Below are 23,139 nucleotides of genomic sequence, written 5' to 3' on the forward strand. Positions count from 1 at the left end.
CTTCCCAGCTCCAGGGACAGCAAGGGGTGCGCTCGCTATGCATCTTGTCTCCTTTTCCACCCACAGCCCCAGAGAAGTCACTCAGTGAGGGCAACTAAAAAGCCCTTTCCGCTAACTGAACTTGGAAGATGACCCACCTCCAGGACGACAAGCCTGACAAACCTAATTAGGAAACGTTATAATAGTCAACAGCTTTACTGATTTCTGTTCTGTTTTTGTGCCATTGCACGTTTGTTATTTTATACTTGTATGATAGAAGTAAATGGGGCAACCCGGTGTATCCAGTAGGGGGTGCTAACTCCAATTGTTGGAATAAGTTCTTTTGTAATTGTGGCATGTTACATAACCCGAAACTATATAGATATAATATAAAAAGGCGATACCCCTCCCTTAGTGATATGGCGGTAAGAAATCACTTAGGAGAAATAACATAGCTTTCTTTAATAACGGTTTATGCAGCATAACAGACGAAGGAAGCCAATGACAAAACCATCACCGAAGTGGGGGCCTGATATATACAGTCTGCCATTTTCAGCACTGTGTTGGAAGGACTTTCCGGATCGGATGACGTTATCTCCCATCTGTCCATCAGCTTCAAAGGTGTGCCGGGAAATGTTCCAAGGCTTTATACTCTTCGTTTATGTGCAGGCTTCCACTTCGGTGAATCATGCCATTCCCAAACAAGGCACAGAGGATACAGTTTCATGCTGACTTTGACACACAGAAATATTGCACGTTGCCCATTTCGCAGTTGTCCTTAACTTGTCTTGTCTTAAAAGGCTTGCCTAGCATTTCTAAATGCTAGACCCCTGTACTAAACCTGACTTTGTGTTAGCTGTACATGTGAGAAGAAAAGAAAAGTCAGTCAGTCAGTCATTTATTTTCCAACCTGCTATATCCTAACACAGGGTCACGGGGGTCTGCTGGAGCCAATGCCAGTCAGCACAGGGCACAAGGCAGGAACAAACCCCGGGCACAAACACCCACCACACACTAAGGACAATTTAGGATTGCCAATGCACCTAACCTGCATGTCTTTGGACTGTGGGAGGAAACCCACGCATACACGGGAAGAACATTCAAACTCCACGCAGGGAGGACCGAGGAAGCGAACCCAGGTCTCCTAACAGCAAGGCAGCAGTGCTACCCACTGCACCACCGTGCCACCCAGAAAAGAAAAGCATATTTAAAATATTTGCACAGAGCACAGTGACATATTAAACTTATATTCTGAATACATACCCGGTTGGCACCCCAAGATTTCACCTGAGGTCCCGTGGATACTAGTGGTCGATGACAGCATGGACTGTGTTAACTTTAACAGAATGCGTCTTTTCTTTTAATTGTTTCCATGAATTTTGAAATATAATTCATAATAGACATAATAAAAAAGACATTATTTAGCTTTCAGCCAAAACAAAAATATTGCTAGAATGTCATTTTATGTAATTGCAAAATGTTTTAATATGAATAATTAACATAATGTTACAGATCCTTGAAAAGAACTTAATATGCTATTATTATCAAATAGTAATTTTCTTTCTTTTTTTTTGTGTCTGGTTTGTAGATGCCTTCGCTGCTGATGCGGAAGAACGGCTAGTTAATTACCTCCTGAGTGCAGAAAATTATAACAAACTCATTAGACCGGCAGTAAACAAAAGCCAGCTAGTGACAATAGCAATTCAAGTGTCCCTGTCACAACTTATAAGTGTGGTAAGTACTTCATTCTGCCTTTAAAGTAAAAAACAACAAAAATAAAAAACTTTAATTGCTATCATTTTTAATACTGCTGCTCAATCTCATTATTTCAATTTTATTTCAAAAGGGTGAATATGAGCAGCTGTCGTGAATCTCCATAATGCTGTTTTTATCAAGTCTGACATCTTCTGACAGGATAATTAGCATAACATTACAGTACATTGTTTATTATTGTTACTGATAATTTGGATTTCAATTTGTTGCTGATATGTGAAATATTTCTGTCATCGTAATGCATGTTTTGTTTAAGAGTCAATCTACGGTGCCTATAAAAAGTATTCACCCCCACATTTTATTGTTATGCAACACCCATTTAATTGAATGTTTTTCAAACTGATCAACAGATAAAAACTCTAATTTTTAAAGTGAAAACAGACCTCTACAAAGGGATTTAAATTAGACGTATATAAACGAAAGACCTGTGTTGTTATGGAGCAGTCTGCTCAGCACACGCTCAACCACAGCCACTAGATGGCGCATGTGTGCACTTTTACATTTTTTCGGCACTGGCACGCACCTCAGTTCTCACTATGAAAGGCCTGTGTAGAGCAAATACCGCCGCACAACAACAACATCATCATCGTGCTAATGACACAGATGAAGAGACACAACGCCGAAACGAACCAAACGCCTCGTCTCAACAACGTGCAAGTGAAACACCTCAGCAACGGAGGGCAAGGCTTGAAGTTTTCACTAAAAACATTGTCTACCTGGAGGTATTTTCTCAAGACAAAGATTAATAGGATGGCTAAGAGATGTTACTGCCAGGATCCTCTTACGAAAGCCCAGTGGGGCAGCAAGCACAGGTGGGTCCACGTCCTCTGCCCTGGGTGGTAATTCTTAAGAGTAAGCTAACGCGTTGCAGAGTTTGCAAAAATTGTAAAACTGCTAGGGCATCTTTGCGTTGTTTTTAGTCCCGAAGACTACATTCAGCTAGTTAATTTTAAATCTAAAATACAAAATAGTTGAGGAGTGGTGGCTCTGAGGCTAAGGATCTGTGCTGGTATCCAGAAGGTTGCCGGTTCAAATCCCCGTCACTGCCAAAAAGAGATCTTACTCTGCTGGGCCCTTGAGCAAGACCCTTAACCTGTAATTGCTCCAGGGGTGCTATACAATGGCTGACCCTGCGCTCTGACCCCTAGGGTATGCGAAAATTAACAAACTCCTAATACAAGAAACTATATAAGGCGAAATAAAAACAAAAAAAAAAAGTCAGTATTTAGTAGAAGCATCTTTGGCAGCCATGAGAGTTCTGAATCTTTGTGCTCAGGTCTTTGTCTCTCTCACTATGAGCGTTGCAAACCTGAACACTGCACTTTTAACTCCAATGTCCTTTGCCAAACTACTCAAGCTCTGTTAGGTTGATTGGTGATTGTGAGTGATCAGCCTTTTTCAAGCCAGAAATCGTGAATTTGAATGGAGACCTGTGTTCATATTTATCAAGTGTCTCAGAATCCATCCATCCATCCATTTCCCAACCCGCTGAATCCAAACACAGGGCCATGGGGGTCTGCTGGAGCCAATCCCAGCCAACACAGGGCACAAGGTAGGAACCAATCCTGGGCAGGGTGCCAACCCACCACAGGACACACACAAACACACCAAGCACACACTAGGGCCAATTTAGAAGCACCAATCCACCTAACCTGCATGTCTTTGGACTGTGGGAGGAAACCGGAGTACCCGGAGGAAACCCACGCAGACACGGGGAGAACATGCAAACTCCATGCAGGGAGGACCCGGGAAGAGAACCCAGGTCCCCAGGTCCCCAGGTCTCCCAACTGCGAGGCAGTAGCGCTACCCACTGCGCCACCGTGCCGCCCTGTCTCAGAATTACTCCTAGGAATTGTACTAAAAGTCCGACTACAATAATAATTTGTTCTACCACAGAGTGGGAGAGGAGAAGCAGTTATGACTGGCGGGCTTTGTTGACTGGCAAACTTTATTGGGCTGAATGGCCTGTTCTCGTCTAGATTGTTCTAATGTACTAAAGTGTCCTACACTTCTTAGAATGAAGGATGTCATGATTACACAACACCCAAATCTGCAAAATGGCATTCATGAAGATGTTTTGTAATTTCCCTAGAAATCCTGATGAAGCTTTGTAGTTTTCTGATAGTGATGCAAGGACTTCACTGCATAGATGATGGTGACGATCTCTCCATTCTTCTTCTTCTTTCGGCTGCTCCTGTTAGGGGTTGCCACAGCGGATCATCTTCTTCCATATCTTTCTGTCCTCTGCATCTTGTTCTGTTACACCCATCACCTGCATGTCCTCTCTCACCACATGCTTAAACCCTCGCTTAGGCTTTCCTCTTTTCCTCTTCCCTGGCAGCTCTATCCTTAGCATCCTTCTCCCAATATACCCAGCATCTCTCCTCTGCACATGTCCAAACCAACGCAATCTCGCCTCTCTGACTTTGTCTCTCAACCGTCCAACTTGAGCTGACCCTCTACAGTCCCCATTTCTAATCCTATTCATCCTCGTCACACCCAATGCAAATCTTAGCATCTTTAACTCTGCCACCTCCAGCTCTGTCTCCTGCTTTCCCTCCATTATAATAAAAAAATCTTGGGAAGAGAGACGAGACGCGACTTTCTGAGAGAGACACTTTCACGTCCCGCAAGACGAGACTTTGTGCCAAGAGATTTAACCATGCCTGGGGCCGGAAATAAAAGACAAAGAATAGATGATAAAGTAATAATAATAATAATTCATTACATTTATATAGCGCTTTTCTCAGTACTCAAAGTGCTATCCACACAGGGAGGAACTGGGAAGCGAACCCACAATCTTCCACAGTCTCCTTACTGCAAAGCAGCAGCACTACCACTGCGCCACCTGTAGTAGAATGTCATAAAGAATTCAAAAACGTTGGCGCAGTACACATGCAGAGCAGGTTAGAGATAATGGAGGTACAAAAATTTGAGTCTCAAAAAAATGATAGTAAAGATCGCATTAGTGCAAACAAATTGAAATTATTACTTGGTGAAATAACAGAACAGCAAAAAGAGATTGAATATATTGTTCAGATGTAAACATTAAGTCGGAGACTTGTACAGGGTGGGCCATTTATATGGATACACCTTAATAAAATGGGAATGGTTGGTGATATTAACTTCCTGTTTGTGGCACATTAGTATATGTGAGGGGGGAAACTTTTCAAGATGGGTGGTAACCATGGTGGCCATTTTGAAGTCGGCCATTTTGGATCCAACTTTTGTTTTTTCAATAGGAAGCGGGTCATGTGACACATCAAACTTATTGGGAATTTCACAAGTGCTTGGTTTTAACGTAACTTTATTCTTTCATGAGTTATTTACAAGTTTCTGACCACTTATAAAATGTGTTCAATGTGCTGCCCATTGTGTTGGATTGTCAATGCAACCCTCTTCTCTCACTCTTCACACACTGATAGCAACACCGCAGGAGAAATGCTAGCACAGGCTTCCAGTATCCGTAGTTTCAGGTGCTGCACATCTCGTATCTTCACAGCATAGACAATTGCTTTCATATGACCCCAAAGATAAAAGTCTAAGGGGGTCAGATCGGGAGACCTTGGGGGCCATTCAACTGGCCCACGACGACCAATCCACTTTCCAAGAAACTGTTCATCTAGGAATGCTCGGACCTGACACATTGAACACATTTTATAAGTGGTCAGAAACTTGTAAATAACTCATGAAAGAATAAAGTTACGTTAAAACCAAGCACACCATTGTTTTTCTTGTGAAATTCCCAATAAGGTTGATGTGTCACATGACCCTCTTCCTATTGAAAAAACAAAAGTTGGATCCAAAATGGCCGACTTCAAAATGGCCACCATGGTCACCACCCATCTTGAAAAGTTTCCCCCCTCACATATACTAATGTGCTACAAACAGGAAGTTAATATCACCAACCATTCCCATTTTATTAAGGTGTATCCATATAAATGGCCCACCCTGGTAGATTGTCTAATTATTGTTGCCATCAGGGAAAAGTAGTGTTTCTTCCCAATGAAGGGGCATGTCTGTGAGAATTAAAAGATTTGTTGTTTGGTGAAAGTGAAATCCACATTCGCTGTTACGCTTGGGTCACAGAGTTGCACAGATACACAGGAGATTTTAGAGACAGAAATGTTATTCAGACACTTCAAACAAACATAAGTCTCTTTCAGGAGTGAATCGAACTATGTGTGTAGTCGGAGGGGACAGTTCTGTCTCTCAATTAAAAGAATAGAAAATTTTGCTATTCATAGGGGTGCACTTTGGGAGCGGGAGCCCCAACAGGAACAGAGGATGTCTGGGGGAGAAGAGAGACAAGGCAGTGAGACAATTTAGTGTTAAGCCCCCCTTAGGAATGGGTCTGTTTGAATGTTACGACAGGATTTGGGGGATGTGTCTTAAACCAGTTTGCCGAGTGTTTCTTTGCTAAAGTCATTTCTACCCCCCCGCAAGTAGGCTAAGGTGTACTTTAACATATGGTTTGGGGGCAGGTGTTAAGATGTTGTATTCCCCCATTGGTCTGAGGTATGGCTGTTTGGAATTGGCTTGTCTCAGAGGCCTTTAAGTACCATGATGTCCTATTGGCTCTCGGGGTTGGACAGAACATCTATAAATGTATATGCTTAACCTCAGTATCTCTCTCTTACTGACCAACATCTGAAAGAAGCATCTCTCTTGCTAACCTGTGATGATGAAGACAACACAATGAAGAGCACAGCTCAGCAGCCATTTTGAACAGACATGTGGCTGAAAGCTGAGCACCAATGATGCCTTAACTAGAGACATTTAAGTAACTACAAGTCTGAGTGCCGCATGAACTACATATCACCATTTAATCAGGTTGTATGGTTGCCAATATTCAAATATACTTTGCATTTTGCTATTATTTATGAATATTTTCAATAAAACATTGTTTAAACTGTAACTTAACTTCTGCTTGTCTTTTTACTACATCTAATTGCCTGAGGTTATAGATATAGAAGGGAAGATGGGGATAAGTTATATAAAACAAGGGGGCTTCGCCCCCAGCTTGCTTCGCTCGCCTACCCGCGGCGTTTTGAACCCGTGCCCGCTGGGCAGCCGTAGTTTCAGACACGCGTTGTAGGAGCTTGCGTTATTTTGAACCCGTGCTTGCCCTGCTTCTGTGGTTTGAGACGCGCGTTGTAGGCGTATATCCGTCAGTCGAGCTCATTCAGTTTGAACCAGTGCCTGCTTTGCCTCCGCAGTTTCAGACGTTGGGTCGCATTCGGCGTTTTGTACGATCCCAAGCAGCACATTATTCCTAACTTCACTCCGCAGTAGTGCCACGCACAATATGGCGGTGACGCCTGCGCCTTCACTACACAGTAGTGCCACTCACAATATGGCGGCAACGCCTGCGCCTTCCGTATTATGTCGGGTTTCACCATGCTGTGCAGGCGCCTTTGCCTTTCGTACTTTCCTGCGCCTTCCGACGCGCGATGTAGGCGCCTGCACCTTCTGGGTCTGCCTCCGCTGTGTGGTGTGGACGTTTAACTGTCGTTTTTTCTGCCTTTATATTCTGTATCTCGCTGTGCATGTGTTTCGTGCCTAGGTTTTTTTGAAACTGTTGCATTCCAGTTTTCATCATCTGTAACCTGCTCTCCATGTGTGTGGCCCCGTTCTTTAACCTCTTTATGACGTTTTACTTTGTTTCCTACTCTGTCTTTTATTTCTGACCTCGCTTTATCCTGCTTGCGGCATGTCAGATGGTTCGTAGTCTCTCCCGTTTCACTCTGGGGCGGGGGGGGCTTTGTGTGGCGCCTGCGCACTATGTCTCCTGCGTCCATGGGCAGGTCCCTGCGTCCATTTTCGGTTTACCATTCTCGGTTAGTAAATTGGATAATACCTTATAAATAGTGGTAAGTCTGTGAGATTAGGCATTCTAAGGCTACATATTAATATTACAATAGGGGAAAGTAGAGCAACATATATTACTCTACCAAGACAAAACAGCCCCCTAGTGATGATAATGTTCAGAGCGACTCTCATGAGAATCTCAATGCCGGGATGCGTTCAAAAACGCGAATATTGACAAAGTTTCTTTGCAGCCTTTGTCGATTTTCATAAAGCATTTGACTCAGTTGATTGAGCTGCCTTGTGGGACATCCTGAGACATTGCAGGATTCCATCGAGGTTGCTGAATATCATGGGCAGTCTGTACACTGGTACTGTGAGTGCTGTGCAGAGTGGAGGCAGAACTGCTGTGTTTTTCCCAGTTGATTCTGGAGTCCGTCAGGGGTGTGTTCTGCTCCTACTCTGTGCAGTGCTTGTATGGACTGGGTGTTGGGCAGGGTTGTGGGGTCCAGAGGCTGTGGAGCATCTGTTGGTGAAGAAAGATTCGCTGATCTTGAGTTTGCTGACAATGCTGTGATTTTAACGGAGTCAATGGAGACTTTTATCGGGGTGACGAGTCTGAATGTCTGGTCTTCCGAGTGTCCTGATAAAAACCAAGATCCAGGCCTTTAATGACCTCTTGGGCATGGCCGTCAGCAGTGTGTCTGTCTGTGGAGAGAGTGTCAACCTCATCGAGAGGTTTACTTACCTCGACAGTGACATTAGAACACTCTAGACGAGAACAGGCCATTCAACCCAACAAAGCTCGCCAGTCCTGTCCACTTATTTCTTCCAAAAAAACATGAAGTTGAGTTTTGAAAGTCCCTAAGGTTTTACTGTCTACCAGACTACTTGGTCACTTATTCCAAGTGTCTTTGTGTTCTTTGTGTAAAGAAAAACTTCCTAATGTTTGTGCAAAATTTACCCTCAACAAGTTTCCAACTGTGTCCCTGTGTTCTTGATGAACTCATTTTAAAGTCACCATCTCGATCCACTGGACTATTTCCCTTCATAATTTTAAACACTTCAATCATGTCACCCCTTAATCTTCTTTTGCTTAAACTGTAAAGGCTCAGCTCTTTTAATCTTTCCTCATAACTCATCCCCTGTATCCCCTGAATCAGCCTAGTCGCTCTCCTCTGGACAATTTCTAGTGCTGCTGTGTCCTTTTTGTAGCCTGGAGATCAAAACTTCACACGGGACTCCAGATGAGGCCTCACCAGTGTGTTATAAAGCTTGAGCAGAACCTCCTGTGACTTGTACTCCACACATCAAGGCGCTATATAACCTAACATTCTGTTTTTCTTCATAATGGCTTCTGAACACCATCAGCAAGTCGACAGCTTAGAATCCACTATGACTCCTAAATCCTTCTCATAAGGTGTATTCTTGATTTTCCGACCGCCCATTGTGTATTCAAACCTCACATTTTTACTTCCTATGTGTAATACTTTACATTTACTGACATTAAATTTCATCTGCCACAAATCTGCCCAAGCCAGTATGCTGTCCAAGTCCTTCTGTAATGATATAACAGATTCCAAATTTTCTGCTAATCCACCTGTCTTGGTATCATCTGCAAACTTAACCAGCTTGTTACTTATATTCATATCTAAATCAGTTATCCATGCATCCATTTTCCAACCCGCTGAATCCGAACACAGGGTCACGGGGGTCTGCTGGAGCCAATCCCAGCCAACACAGGGCACAAGGCAGGAACCAATCCCAGGCAGGGTGCTAACCCACCACTAAATCAGTTATATATATTAAAAATAGCAGCAGCCCCTAGCATTCACCCCTGCTGGTCACCACTCTTAACATCGGTTCCTCTCACCATCACCCTCTGCTTCCTGTGCCTGAGCCAATTCTGCACTCATCTACACACCACACCCTGAACTCCCACTTCTTTTAGTGAGACTGGAAGTCACTGGAAAGGGGTGTGCGGCACTCCCAATATCTCAGCAAAATGAGGAAGGTCCAAGTCTTTAGAGTCCTGGTGCTTCCTGTCTTGCTTTATGGTTGCGAGATGTGGACACTATACAGTGACCTGAGACAAAGACAGGACTCCTTCAGTGCTGTGTCTCTTCGGAGAATCTTTGGGTACCGCTGGTTTGACTTTGTGTTGCTCATGGAGTCCTGAATGAGGCACATTACCTGCATTGTGAGGGAGTGTCTGTTACGGCACTACGGCCATGTGTTGCGATTCCCTGAGGGTGATCTGGCTCACAGGATCCTCATTGTTGAGGGCCCGAGTAACTGGACCAGGCCAAGGGGATGCCCACGTAACACCTGGCTGCAGCAGATAGAGGGTCATTTCAAGAGGGTGGGACTGGACTGCATGTCTACCTGGGGGGATTGCCCAGCAGTTACCCATGTTTCGTCATGTGGTGGGTACGGCAATGCGCTGTACTGGTGCATACTCCCCAACCTGACCTGACCTGCTACTCTCATGAAGTACTATTGAACCAGCCTACTTTGCAAGAACATCAAGAATAATGCTGTACTGAGCATCGAGACAGAAAGTTATGGTAGAAATCAACATTTTAATTAAAGAATGACACTTATCCTCTAACAAGACAAAAAAATAAAAACCTTTTGAGTCAGTAATCAGGTAGGAGAAAAGCTGTTCACTGTACCATATATTCTCTTGCAGTACCATCATTCACAACAGTCTGTTACAGAATGATGACAGAATAGAAGCAGAAGTTCATACTTATTGATAACTGAATTTACATAACCGTGTTGATTAATGCTTACATATCAAACTCTGATTGGTTAAAAGACACAAGGTGTTTAGCATAAGAACACAACCAGCCAAAGCAAAAGTTTTTCTCCATTGTGTCCTTGTTCTTTAGTTTAGATACTAGCAAAATACCCGCGCTTCGCAGCAGAGAAGTAGTGTGTTAAAGAGGTTATGTAAACATATATATACATAAACATATATACTTATATATACATATCTACATATACACATATCTACATATATACATATATATATACATATACAGATCCACATATATATACATATATCAACATATATATACACATACATATACACACATACATACATACACACACATATATATATATATATATATATATATATATATATATATATATATACACACACACACATACAGACATATATACATATACATATTTACATATCTACATATATATACACATATATACATATCTTCATACATACACATATCTCTATATATATATCTCTATCTATCTATCTATCTATCTATCTATCTATCTATCTATCTATCTATCTATCTATCTATCTATCTATCTATCTATCTATCTATCTATCTATACATCCCCGTGCTTTGCAGCGGCGAAGTACTGCTTTTAAATTTTTATTAAGAAGAAAACCTTTTTAAATTGAGTGAAAATATACCAATAACAATTTGTTAAGGATCTGTTTTTTTGTGAAGCTGACTTCACACAGCCTCTCCGCTGTTTTATAAACGAACGTCATATAAGGTCTTCCTTTTTCGTTGCTTTGCCAATGGAAGCAGCCTTTTTATTTAATCCTGTTTTTACGATTGTTCTGTTTGTATATCACGTTGTCAGTTCAGCACTCCGGTTGTAATATGACCAAGCCGTGCAAGCACACTCTTGAGAATGCAACGTATAGTTGTACAGGAGAAAAGCAATCTTGCCTGAAATCAATGGCAACCTTTTGTAGGTCTATGAACTTAATTTAAACTTTAGGTTTACACAGTGCTTTCTTTCCGAAGTACCTGCACTCATGAATATGTCTGTATGCGTCAGTCGCTCAAATCCCCGCGGTTCGCACCGGCGAAGTTCTGCTTTTAAATTTTTATTAAGAAGAAAAGAAAACCTTTTAAAATTGAGGGAAAATATACCAATAACAGTTTGTTAAGGATCTGTTTTTTTTGTGAAGCTGCCTTCACTCGAGTGATTACTTCGAGCTTTAAGCCTGAGAAATCACCCCGCAAATGCACACGTTTAATTGCACATCTGTTAATATGTATGCTTACAAAGTATTAAAAGACACTCAACAATTACACAGTATTAAAAGACACTCAACAATTAACATCATTTACCTTCGTTCCCGCGTTTGACTCGTGCTGTAAATCTCTTCCTTGTTTTTACTTCACGTGATTACGTAGGAGGCGTAATACGTGATGACGCGATACGTGACTCCGCCTCCTCCATTAGAGTATATGGACAAAAAACAGGTTCCAGTTATGACCATTACGCGTAGAATTTCGAAATGAAACCTGCCTAACTTTTGTAAGTAAGCTGTAAGGAATGAGCCTGCCAAATTTCAGCCTTCTACCTACACGGGAAGTTGGACAATTAGTGATGAGTGAGTCAGTGAGTCAGTCAGTCAGTGAGGGCTTTGCCTTTTATTAGTATAGATTACTCTGGAAATCTCTGTGTATGTGACAACTGCCCAGTTTTATGGTTCACAGGACATCTGCCGATCATTCTCATCTTTGGTGTTCACTTGACCTTTATCTTGTTTCCTGATATCCCCGAACAGGTTTCTGACATTTATTAACCCTTTTATACTTTTAAGATGGATGCTATATTTTAATATGGAAGGCATATCAAAACACTTTATCCTAACTGACTGTGTGACCCCTAAGTCTAATTTTTCCTCCACAAAAGATTGATAAACACCCCGAATGAGATTAAAGCACGATAACAGATGTGTGTTTATTTAACAATTAATGAAGTCCTTTCAGAAGAGTCAACCTCCTGCTGTTTAGGCCATAAGAAACGCCTCTTAAAATAACAGTTACTGAAACTGTCTGTGGCTTTTCTTGTGCTTACACCCCAGTGTTCCTGAATGTCTTCCAGAGTTGAATGACATGTTTATCTGTCTCTGTGATTCCCCCCTTATGTTCTGCAAGGCTCTAATTATCCAATGTTCTTGGTGTCTACGCCTGCTTTCTTGAACCTTTGCGGCTTTGCAACACGTTAAGTGAATGCTCCAAAGATTTGGGGAGTGCAGAGCTCAGCGTACCTGTGTGACATTTCACCATCAAGTACCCATCCTGGCAAAATCTTCAGGGTAATATGATGGCTACTACAATACAATTTGCATCCATAACTCCCTATATGTTGATATCATGATATCACGTACAATTTAAGTATGCATGCTTAACCACCCTTGTGGCAATGATTTTTATGTGGATGTCGTCAATCAACCCAACAACTCCAGTTAAAGCAGCGATTTGCATGAATGAACATTAGAACAATGTAGATGAGAACAGGCCATTCAGGCCAACAAAGCTCACCAGTCCTATCCACTTAATTTCTCTGAAATAACATCAGGTTGTGTTTTGAAGGTCCTTAAAGTCCTTCTGTCCACCACACTACTTGGTCACTTATTCCATGTATCTGTGGTTCTCTTTGTGAAAAAAAACTATCCTTCTAAAATAATACAGTGTAGCTTGCTTTAACATTACTTCATGTGGAGTGATGGGGAAATGTATAAATCTGCGTATTCTAAGGGTGTTCAAAGTTTAGTGCAAAATTCAAGAAATGGATGGTTGAAATCATCACAACTGTAAAGTTGTAATTTCCACTGATAAATGTAACGTTACCAACACTTTCATCGTGGATAATAGCACGTGTATTCTTTGTGAAACTGAACCAATAACGTGACTGTCTGCATGTGCATCTGAGGTGTGCCTTCCGGGCTCATCTGATGTAAGCACTACCACGAGGGGTGAGGGACATGAGGGAGCATGGTCACTGAGGGCAACATCTCTCTGAGAAACCACCCACGGGAAACTGAATCTACTCCCACAGCGGTCCCTCTGCTACAAAAGAGAGACGCTCTTGGCATGACGCGTCTCGCTCGAGACAGAGCAGACTGCTGACTGGAAGGAAAAAGATCAAAGAAGACTCTTATTTAATTTTTGTTAACTGCTTTTCATTTTTGCTTTATTGAATGCACCATTGAACACCTGCTTTGGTTAAGGACTGTGTAAATATTAAAATGAACAACCTGGTTAGCAACCCAACACTTCTTCTGTGACCAGTGTAGTCCCTGGTTCGACAGTGATGCACAAGTCTTGTTTACGAATATTACTCCATCTCTATCCATTTGATATGATGTATTAGTCTCCAGTTATATTTAATTATATTAAATTCTATCTATCTATCTATCTATCTATCTATCTATCTATCTATCTATCTATCTATCTATCTATCTATCTATCTATCTATCTATCTATCTATCTATCTATCTATCTATTATATAGTGCCTTTCATATCTATCTATCTATCTATCTATCTATCTATCTATCTATCTATCTATCTATCTATCTATCTATCTATCTATCTATCTATCTATCTATCTATCTACGACTTTATTGTTGTCATTGTTTCCTGGAATGTATGTGCCGATCTCTTCCTGAACGCCATTCTCTGACAGATCCTAGTGAGTCAGGACAGTTCACAAGCTCTCCTAAATCCTGGCGAAGTTAGGAGTTTCCTAAATTAGGAAAACTGATGAAATGCTACAACTCCATCTTCTAAGAATAGAACCTTATGTGTGCCGCTCTGACTTTTTTTGAGATAATTGGCATAGATCTCTGAAAAGTGGTCTAATTGAATGGCAAATGACAAATTGATCACATAAGTGTACACCCACTTCAATATGAATCTTGGTAGATTTCACCTTCAGATAAAAATGCCACGATTGATAACGAGCTGCTTTAATGAAGGGAGCTCGGCCTCCTATTCTCTCACAGAGACCATTTAAACATCAGGCACCTGGGTCATTAATTCAGACTGTGTGACTTATGACATTCCTTATCAATTAAGATCCATCACTCCTCACACAATTAAAATAACTGAATAAATAATGTGCTGAATAAAAGAAACAAATTAGCATCTCTACAGTATGATCTTGTAAACCAACCACTAGCTGCAGTGTATACCAAGTACTGTTTAGTTATTCACAATATATGTCATTTAGGTGCAACGTATGTTGTAACAAGAGCTAAGATCAAAGAGAAACAGAGATGTCACTCAGTTATTAGCAGTACAGTCGTTAATTACTTCGTTAAACACAGACATACTCTGAATTCAACTTCCCCAATGTTAGGGCCACAGGAGATACCTCACAAATAACAAATGTGCACCTTGACACTTGACTTGAACACGCGGTTCCTTAGCAAACAGAGTCTCAATACCACCAAATGCCCACTGTGGGGAAGAGGTGGACCGACAAACTCCAGGCTAGTCACATAAAGGGCAAACGTAGAATTTTTATTAATCAAAAAATGCTCTGAAAACAGAGAAGCTATGAAAGGCACAGCAGGGGTTGTCTGAAAAATCCAATGTAATACAAGAGAAACGGGTTCCAATTCACAGAAGTCCAAAACACAGCATAAGGTGCAGTAAAATCACAGAAGCACAGGATAATCACAATAGAAACTCACCAACAGCAGCACATTCAATGAACTGCAAGTGATCTGTGGGTTTTCCCTTGACGGTGATGGGCAGGAGGCTCCTGCTTTTTCGGGGGGAACTGTAATAAGTTTATATGTTTAATATGTCGCTGTGTTCTGTACAAAAAATGTATTTTATAAATTTGCTTCGTCTCACATGTACAGCTAACACACGACCAGATTTAGCACACATAATTTAGAACAGCTAGACAAGCATTAGAAGACAAGAAAGGGACAACTGCGAAAATGGGCATTGTACTATTTCTGTGTGTCAGAGTCAGCATGACATTGAATCTTCTTTTCCTTGTTTGGAATGGCATGATTTACCTAAGTGGGGGCCTGCACATGGAGAAAGAGTATAAAGCCTTGGAACATTGCCTGGCACACCTTTGAAGCCTATGGACAGATGGAAGATAACATCATCTGATCCTGAAAATCCTTCCAGCACAGCGACGAAAATGACAGACTCTACACATCGAGCTCCCACTTCAGTGAAAAGTCTTGTCATGGCTTCCTCGTCTGTTATACCGCGTAAATCATCATTAAAGAAAGCTGTTATTTCTCCTATATGATTTCTTACCGTTGTATCACTAAGGGAGGGGTATCGCCTTTTTTATATTATATCTATATAGTTTTAGGGTTATGTAACATGCCGCAATTACAAAAGAACTTATTCCAACCAGGGAGCTAGTACCCCCTGCTGGATAGAGCCACCCACAAAAAACATGGCACATAGTAAAAGATACATAGAAACTATAGAAACATGTACAGTCATATGCTGCAGATGCTGTATCTGTACATCATTCTACAATTCAGCGCAATTTGTATGGCCGGGTGATGAGAAAGAAGCCCTTTCTGCACTCACGCCACAAACAGAGTCTGTTGTATGCAAAGGTTCATTTAGACAAGCCAGATTCATTTTGGAACAAAGTGCTTTGGACTGATGAGACAAAAATTGAGTTATTTGGTCATAACAAGAAGCGCTTTGCATGGCGGTAGAAGAACACCGCATTCCAAGAAAAACACCTGCTACCTACTGTCAAATTTGGTGAAGGTTCCATCATGCTGTGGGGCTGTGTGGCTAGTTCAGGGACTGGGAGCCTTTTTAAAGTTGAAGGTCGGATGAATTCAACCCAATATCAACAAATTCTTCAGGATAATGTTCAAGCATCAGTCACAAAGTTGAAGTTACGCAGGGGTTGGGTATTCCAACAAGACAATGACCCAAAACACAGTTGGAAATCTACAAAGGCATTCATGCAGAGGGAGAAGTACAATGTTCTGGAATGGCCATCACAGTCCCCTGACTTGAATATCATCGAAAATCTATGGGATGATTTGAAATAGGCTGTCCATCAAATTGAACTGAACTGGAGAGATTTTGTATGAAGAATGGTCACGGATACCTCCATCCAGAATCAGACACTCATGAAAGGCTATAGGAGGACAGCGTCTAGAGGCTGTTAGATTAGCAAAAGGAGGCTCAACTAAGTATTGATGTCATATCTCTGTTGGGGGGCCCACATTTATGCACCGGTCTAATTTTGTTATGATGCATATTGCATATTTTCTGTTAATCCAATAAACTTAATGTCACTGCTGAAATACTACTGTTTCCATAAGGCATGTCATATGTATATTTAAAGGAAATTGCTACTTTGAAAGCTCAGCCAATGAGAAACAAAAATCCAAAGAATTAAGAGGGGCTTCCAAACTTTTTCATATGACTGTAATTGGTGGATGAGATTGGGAGAGTCAGAGCGTGCCCCAGTGCTGTTATGTTTCACCCAAGGTTGCCCTCCTGACTAGGGTTCAAATTTCTCTTTAACGTCTGTTCATTTAATTTCTAGATATTTTTGAAGTAGGCTGACGCAGACACTCTCAGCCCAAATGAAGGCACTCTGAGTCTTCAGAACAGACAGCAGAATCAGGCTTTATTGTAGGGTGCGCATACAGACTCACTTAATGAACAATGAGACCCCAGAAATGGGCAGCTTTTACTTTTATTACAATTCTTATCATTTCAGCCATTAATCATCCTCATCTGACTTGTAGCATTCCATTGCTCCGGTCTTGCATCTAATTGATTCCACCAAAAATTCTTAGTTGAGGGGGTGTCAAACCCCACTCTGTCCATCTTATGTGTTTGATAAGGGATATCCTTGCTTGCTACTATAATTTATAGCCAAAGAGTTCACATTCTCTCTCTAAGTGAGGGGCCCATTCTTCTCCAGCTCTCCTGCATGTCTAACCTTTGGCTTAATAAACTACTGGTGGTTTCTAGCTCATACAGAATAATAAAAAATATGCAGGCATAAGTTTTTTTCAATCCTAACTCTTACATTTTAATGCTTAGTAAAATATAGCATCTATTTTTCTAATACATAGAGATTACCAATTTTAAGAATACAGTATATGATCTTGTGCTGGTTACCCCCACAAATCTGCTGTGTACCTGTAGATGTAAGGCTGACTCAACTGATTTTCTGCACACCATCCCTCCTTAGGTGATCCATACTTCCTGTCCCCCATCTCCCTTCTCTTTATCGCTCATTTTCTAACAAACCCTTTTCAGGGTGCCAGTCCATCACAAGGCAGTGGCGAACCGTGCATTTCACACCTAGGCCTTCAGTAGTGCTCCGTCTGAATCAACACACCCCTCAAAAACTAATTTATGGTTATAAAAACCATCTTAATATGCAGAAATACAGTATAAAGAGCCATTGCATCGCAGATAGATAACTCCTATAGCCACAATAAATGCCTTTATTGAATAGACAAACCAGGGGTGAACAATTTCCTTTCTACTGCAGCTATAGCCCGCGACACACATAAAAAACATCAATAATAACTCATAAACTTGCAATATTATTTAGGAAAATCGCAACATTTTACTCACCAAAAATTCGGATTATTTGTAAACAAAATTCATCCTCCTCTCTTTCCTCAAAAACTGTTCAATTACTCTGTCATACAGATTATCCGTGCGCTTCAGTTCCATCACGAAGTCCCTTTCAATCGCCATCGAAGCTAATGCTGAAAGTTGAACCTGCCCTATCGTATTTCTGGCATAAGTTTTAATTCGTTTTAGGGCTGAAAATGTCCGCTCGACAGAAGCAGTGGACACGGGAATGGTCACCACCAAACATACCAATGTGTACAGCTGCCCCATGATGCTCTCATTCCAGATTTTTATATTACACCATCCTATCCAATCAACGGGTCTGAATACGGTGACGTTGCCATACGCCTGCTAGAGGGCCCTAGTGAAACCAACTCAAAATCTGATTGGTTGAAGCAGCGGTTTAATCGACATCTATTTTGTGTTAGAGAGCCTGCAGAACGGATTGTGAAGGCCTCCTGGCAGACTTCTTTGACTTTGACCCTGCCTGGCAACAAATGATGGCTGAAATGTGATTAGTTAAATGCTTTAATACGAAAATACATGTCTGGAAGCAGGCGCAGCACAACCATCGGAAAAGCTATGAAAGGAAGCGGACAGACTATTTGGAATTATTTAATAAGTATCCATCCATCCATCCATTTTCCAACCCACTGAATCCGAACACAGGGTCATGGGGGTCTGCTGGAACCAATCCCAGCCAACACAGGGCACAAGGCAGGAACCAATCCCGGACAGAGTGCCAACCCACCGCAGGACACACACACACACACCCACACACCAAGCACACACCTTTGGGCCAAATTAGAATCGCCAAATCCTCCTAACCTGCATGTCTTTGGACTGTGGGAGGAAACCGGAGCGCCCGGAGGAAACCCACGCAGACATGGGGAGAACATGCAAACTCCATGCAGAGAGGATCCGAGATGCGAACCCTGGTGTCCTTACTGTGAGGCAGCAGCACTACCAGTGAACCACCGTGCCAAATCTGTGTCTCCTTTATTTAAATCCTTTAAAAGTTTAGAGAAGATTGGCTTTTTCTAGAATATTTATTGTCACACTACCCTGTCCTAATTTTAGTGAGGATCCCCACCCTGTCCTAAATTTCAGTACTTAGTGTACCTGGTGAAACGATACGTTTGCAACTGCTGTAATACCATCTGCCAGACCAAGAGACATGTTCTGAAATTATGAATGCTCACAAAACAAGACAGTGTTCAGTGATCTGTGATGACTTCTCTTGAAATAGATCTCGAAAGGTAGACAATTCAGGAGACGCAGAGGCAGGTGCCGATGACATAATAGGAGCAGCTGTCCTGTCATGTGCGCTCCTGTCTTTGTATCTGGTTACTTGACTGAACTGTATGGCAAATTAGTGGTATTTAAACTGAAATAATGGAACAGCCTCCTTAGCAGGAGCAGGAAAAAAAGGGAATTCAAATCAGTTTGCTAAAAGGAAACTTGTAAAGACATCTGCAGGCTATATTTAAATCCACATCCTGAGTGAAAAAAACAAAAAATAATTAATGAAAACACTCAATGATTCATGTAAGCCAGAATTAGCATCGGATTAAAAATTCACCTGAAAAAAAAATGGTATTACTAATCAAGGTGGAGAATTAAATTTAGATTTAATACCTGCAAATGAAGGGGTGGAAAACCAGAAGTCAACATCAGAAAATCGTCAAGGTCCAATAAATGAAACCCAAAAGCAAAAATTAAATCCATAAAGAAAAAGACCAGATTTTCTGTTTTGGGACCAGACTTTCAAAGTCCCAACCTGGGACACTTGTGTATAGGCTGAACATCTCCTTTCAGCTGCTTCCGTTAGGGTCACCACAGCGGATCATCTTGTTCCATATCTTCCTGTCCTCTGTGTTTTGCTCTGTTACACCCATCACCTGCATGTCCTCTCTCACCACATACTTAAACCTTCTATTAGGTTTTCCTCTTTTACTCTTGTCTGGCAGCTTTATCCTTAGTATCCTTCTCCCAATATACCCAGCATCTCTCCTCTGCACATGTCCAAACCAACGCAATCTCGCCTTTCTAACTTTGTCTCCAAACCATCCAACCTTTGCTGACCCTCTAATGTCCTCATTTCTAATCCTGTCCATCCTCGTCACACCCAATGCAAATCTTAGCATCTTTAACTCTGCCACCTCCAGCTCTGTCTCCTGCTTTCTGGTCAGTGCCACCGTCTATAGCCCATATAACATAGCTGGTCTCACTGCCGTCCTGGAGACCTTCACTTTCACTCTTGCAGGTAACCTGTCTGTCACAAATCACTCCTGACATTCTTCTCCACCCACTCCACCCTGCCTGCACTCTCTTTTTCACTTTTCTTCCACAATCCCTGTTACTCTGTACTGTTGATCCCAAGTATTTAAACTCATCCACCTTCACCAACTCTACTCCCTGCATCTTCACCATTCCACTGACCTCCCTCTCATTCACACACATGTATTCTGTCTTGTTCCTACTGACCTTCATTCCTCTCCTCTCTAGAGCATATCTCCACCTCTCCAGGGTCTCCTCAACCTGCTCCCTACTCTCAATACAGATCATAGTGTCATCAGCAAATATCATAGTCCACGGGCACTCCTGTCTGATCTTGTCCGTCAACCTGTCCATCACCATTGCAAATAAGAAAGGGCTCAGAGCTGATCCCTGATATAATCCCACCTCCACCTTAAATACAATACAATACAATACAGTTTATTTTTGTACAGCCCAAAATCACACAGGAAGTGCCGCAATGGGCTTTAACAGGCCCTGCCTCTTGACAGACCCCCAGCCTTGACTCTCTAAGAAGACAAGGAAAAACTCCCAAAAAAACCTTGTAGGGAAAAATAGAAGAAACCTTGGGAAAGGCAGTTCAAAGAGAGACCCCTTTCCAGGTAGGCTGGGCGTGCAATGGGTGTCAAAAGAAGGGGGTCAATACAATACAATACACAAAACAGAACAGAAATAGTAAGAAATAAAAAATATAAATTTTAGAAGTACAGAGCAGAATTTAACAGTAGATGATATATCCCATAATAAGATTTGGATTTGTGTAGAGTCCTGGAGTCCTCATCCTTCAAGCTGCCTCCCCCATTTGGCCATTCCACGGCTGAAACAGTGCTGGCCCAGCCAATCCAATGAAAGGACCCCTCTTTCCCACGATTCCTGCGATCCTCCATCAGAGATGACTTTACCTAAGGCAGGTAAAACAACTTGGCAGGTGGGCCGTGACACCAAGTGCCACATTTGAGTACCGAGAAGAAAAACAGAATAAGTGAGGGTTAGTATACAATTATAACTGTCATGTTACTTATGTTTAAGTGCTAATGACTAACAACAGAGATGCAGTCTGTACAGTTAATCAGCAGCTCTAGTCAGGGTGTGCTAAACTGAAGTAGTGAGTCTTCAGCCGGGATTTAAAAGCTGAGACCGAAGGGGCATCTCTTATAGTAGCAGGCAGACCATTCCACAGTTTAGGGGCCCTGTAACTAAAAGCTCGACCTCCCACTGTTATTTTATTAATCCTTGGAATCATAAGCAGACCGGCATCTTGAGATCTTAATGTGCGCTCTGGTTTGTAAGTCCTGATAAGTTCAGACAAGTAAGCCAAACCTCGACCATTTAATGCTTTATATGTTAAAAGAAGGATTTTGAAATCTGCCCTAAACTTAACCGGGAGCCAGTGTAAGGATTTAAGAACTGGAGTTATGTGTTCGTATTTTCTTGTTCTTGTAATAATTCTCGCAGGCGCATTTTGGATTAACTGGAGGCTGTATAAAGAACAGTTTGAACATCCAGTGAACACCGCATTGCAGTAGTCAATCCTACTAGAGATAAATGCATAAATTAGTTTCTCAGAATCCTGTTTATTTAAAAAGCGCCTTAATTTCCTAACATTTTTAAGATGGAAGAAACATGTCTTGGACAACTTTGTAATATGCGCTTTAAATGACATGCTAGAGTCAAAGATAACTCCTAGATTGCGGGCTGATTCAGTAAAACTAATGGTGATTCCAACTGAGTTAAATGACGAGTTAAATGATGACAAAATATTGTTGTGATCAGCGTCATTCCCTCCAATAATTAACATCTCTGTTTTATCTGTATTTAAAGACAAGTAGTTCTTATTCATCCACTCCTTTAATTCACTAACACAACTAATTAAAGACAACATTGGAGAAAACTTCATTTGATTTAAATGAAAGGTATAACTGGGTGTCATCTGCATACGAGTGAAAATTAACATTATGTTTCCTAATGAGAGATCCCAGTGGAAGCATGTACAGTGAAAACAGTAAAGGTCCCAGTACTGAGCCCTGCGGGACACCATATTGAACTTCTGTGTATAATGATGGAGTACTGTCAGCACATTTCTGTACATATTGGAATCGATTCGATAAGTAAGAACTAAACCAAGCGAGCACGGTGCCTGTAAGCCCAACATCATTTTCTAGCCTGTGTAGTAAAATAGAATGGTCGATGGTGTCAAATGCTGCACTTAAGTCCAACAACATAATTACAGTGGAGTTTCCTTCATCAGAGGATATCAGAATGTCATTTACAACCCGTGTTAGTGCCGTTTCTGTACTATGACCAGTGCGAAAACCAGACTGGAATTTCTCAAATAAATTGTAATGCGTAAGGTGTGTCTGAAGCTGACTGGCGACTACTTTTTCTAGTATTTTAGAGAGAAACGGTAAATTTGAAATAGGCCTATAAATATTTAGTATATGTGGGTCAAGGTCTGACTTTTTAAGTAATGGTTTAATGACTGACACTTTTAGTGCATCTGGTACTGTGCCATGCAATAATGAACTATTGATAATGTTTAGGATAGGCGCTGCAAGAACATCCATTGCACTTTTTACTAGTTTTGTTGGCACTGGATCTAGGGAACAAGTATTGGGCTTCATTTTAGAAATTAAACTTAAGACTTCCTGCTCAGTTACAGGATTAAAATTACTAAAGTGCTGAGTGCAATGTGAGACAGGGTCTGCTAAGCTAGTATTTGTTTTGTACTGTGATGCAGAGATCTGGGATCTTATATTTTTAATTTTCTCATTGAAGAAGTTCATAAAGTCTGTACTGCTAATGTCTGTTGGTATTTTGCACTGTTGATCTGAATTTCCATTTGTTAATTTAGCCACTGTTCTAAACAGTACCCGAGGATTTTTATTATTGCTA

General features: G+C 41.4%; 1 protein-coding gene across 1 annotated transcript in view; it reads left to right on the forward strand.

Moving 5' to 3' along the window:
• chrnb5a (cholinergic receptor, nicotinic, beta 5a) overlaps positions 1-23,139 on the forward strand; it is a 164,966-nt gene that overhangs the window by 92,177 nt on the left and 49,650 nt on the right. The window contains exon 2 of the mRNA XM_028806029.2: positions 1,568-1,713. Coding sequence (XP_028661862.2) covers positions 1,568-1,713 — 146 coding nt within the window. The remainder of the gene's footprint in view (positions 1-1,567; positions 1,714-23,139) is intronic.

The sequence above is a fragment of the Erpetoichthys calabaricus genome, chromosome 7 (genome assembly GCF_900747795.2).
Source record: "Erpetoichthys calabaricus chromosome 7, fErpCal1.3, whole genome shotgun sequence".
NCBI lineage: Eukaryota > Metazoa > Chordata > Cladistia > Polypteriformes > Polypteridae > Erpetoichthys > Erpetoichthys calabaricus.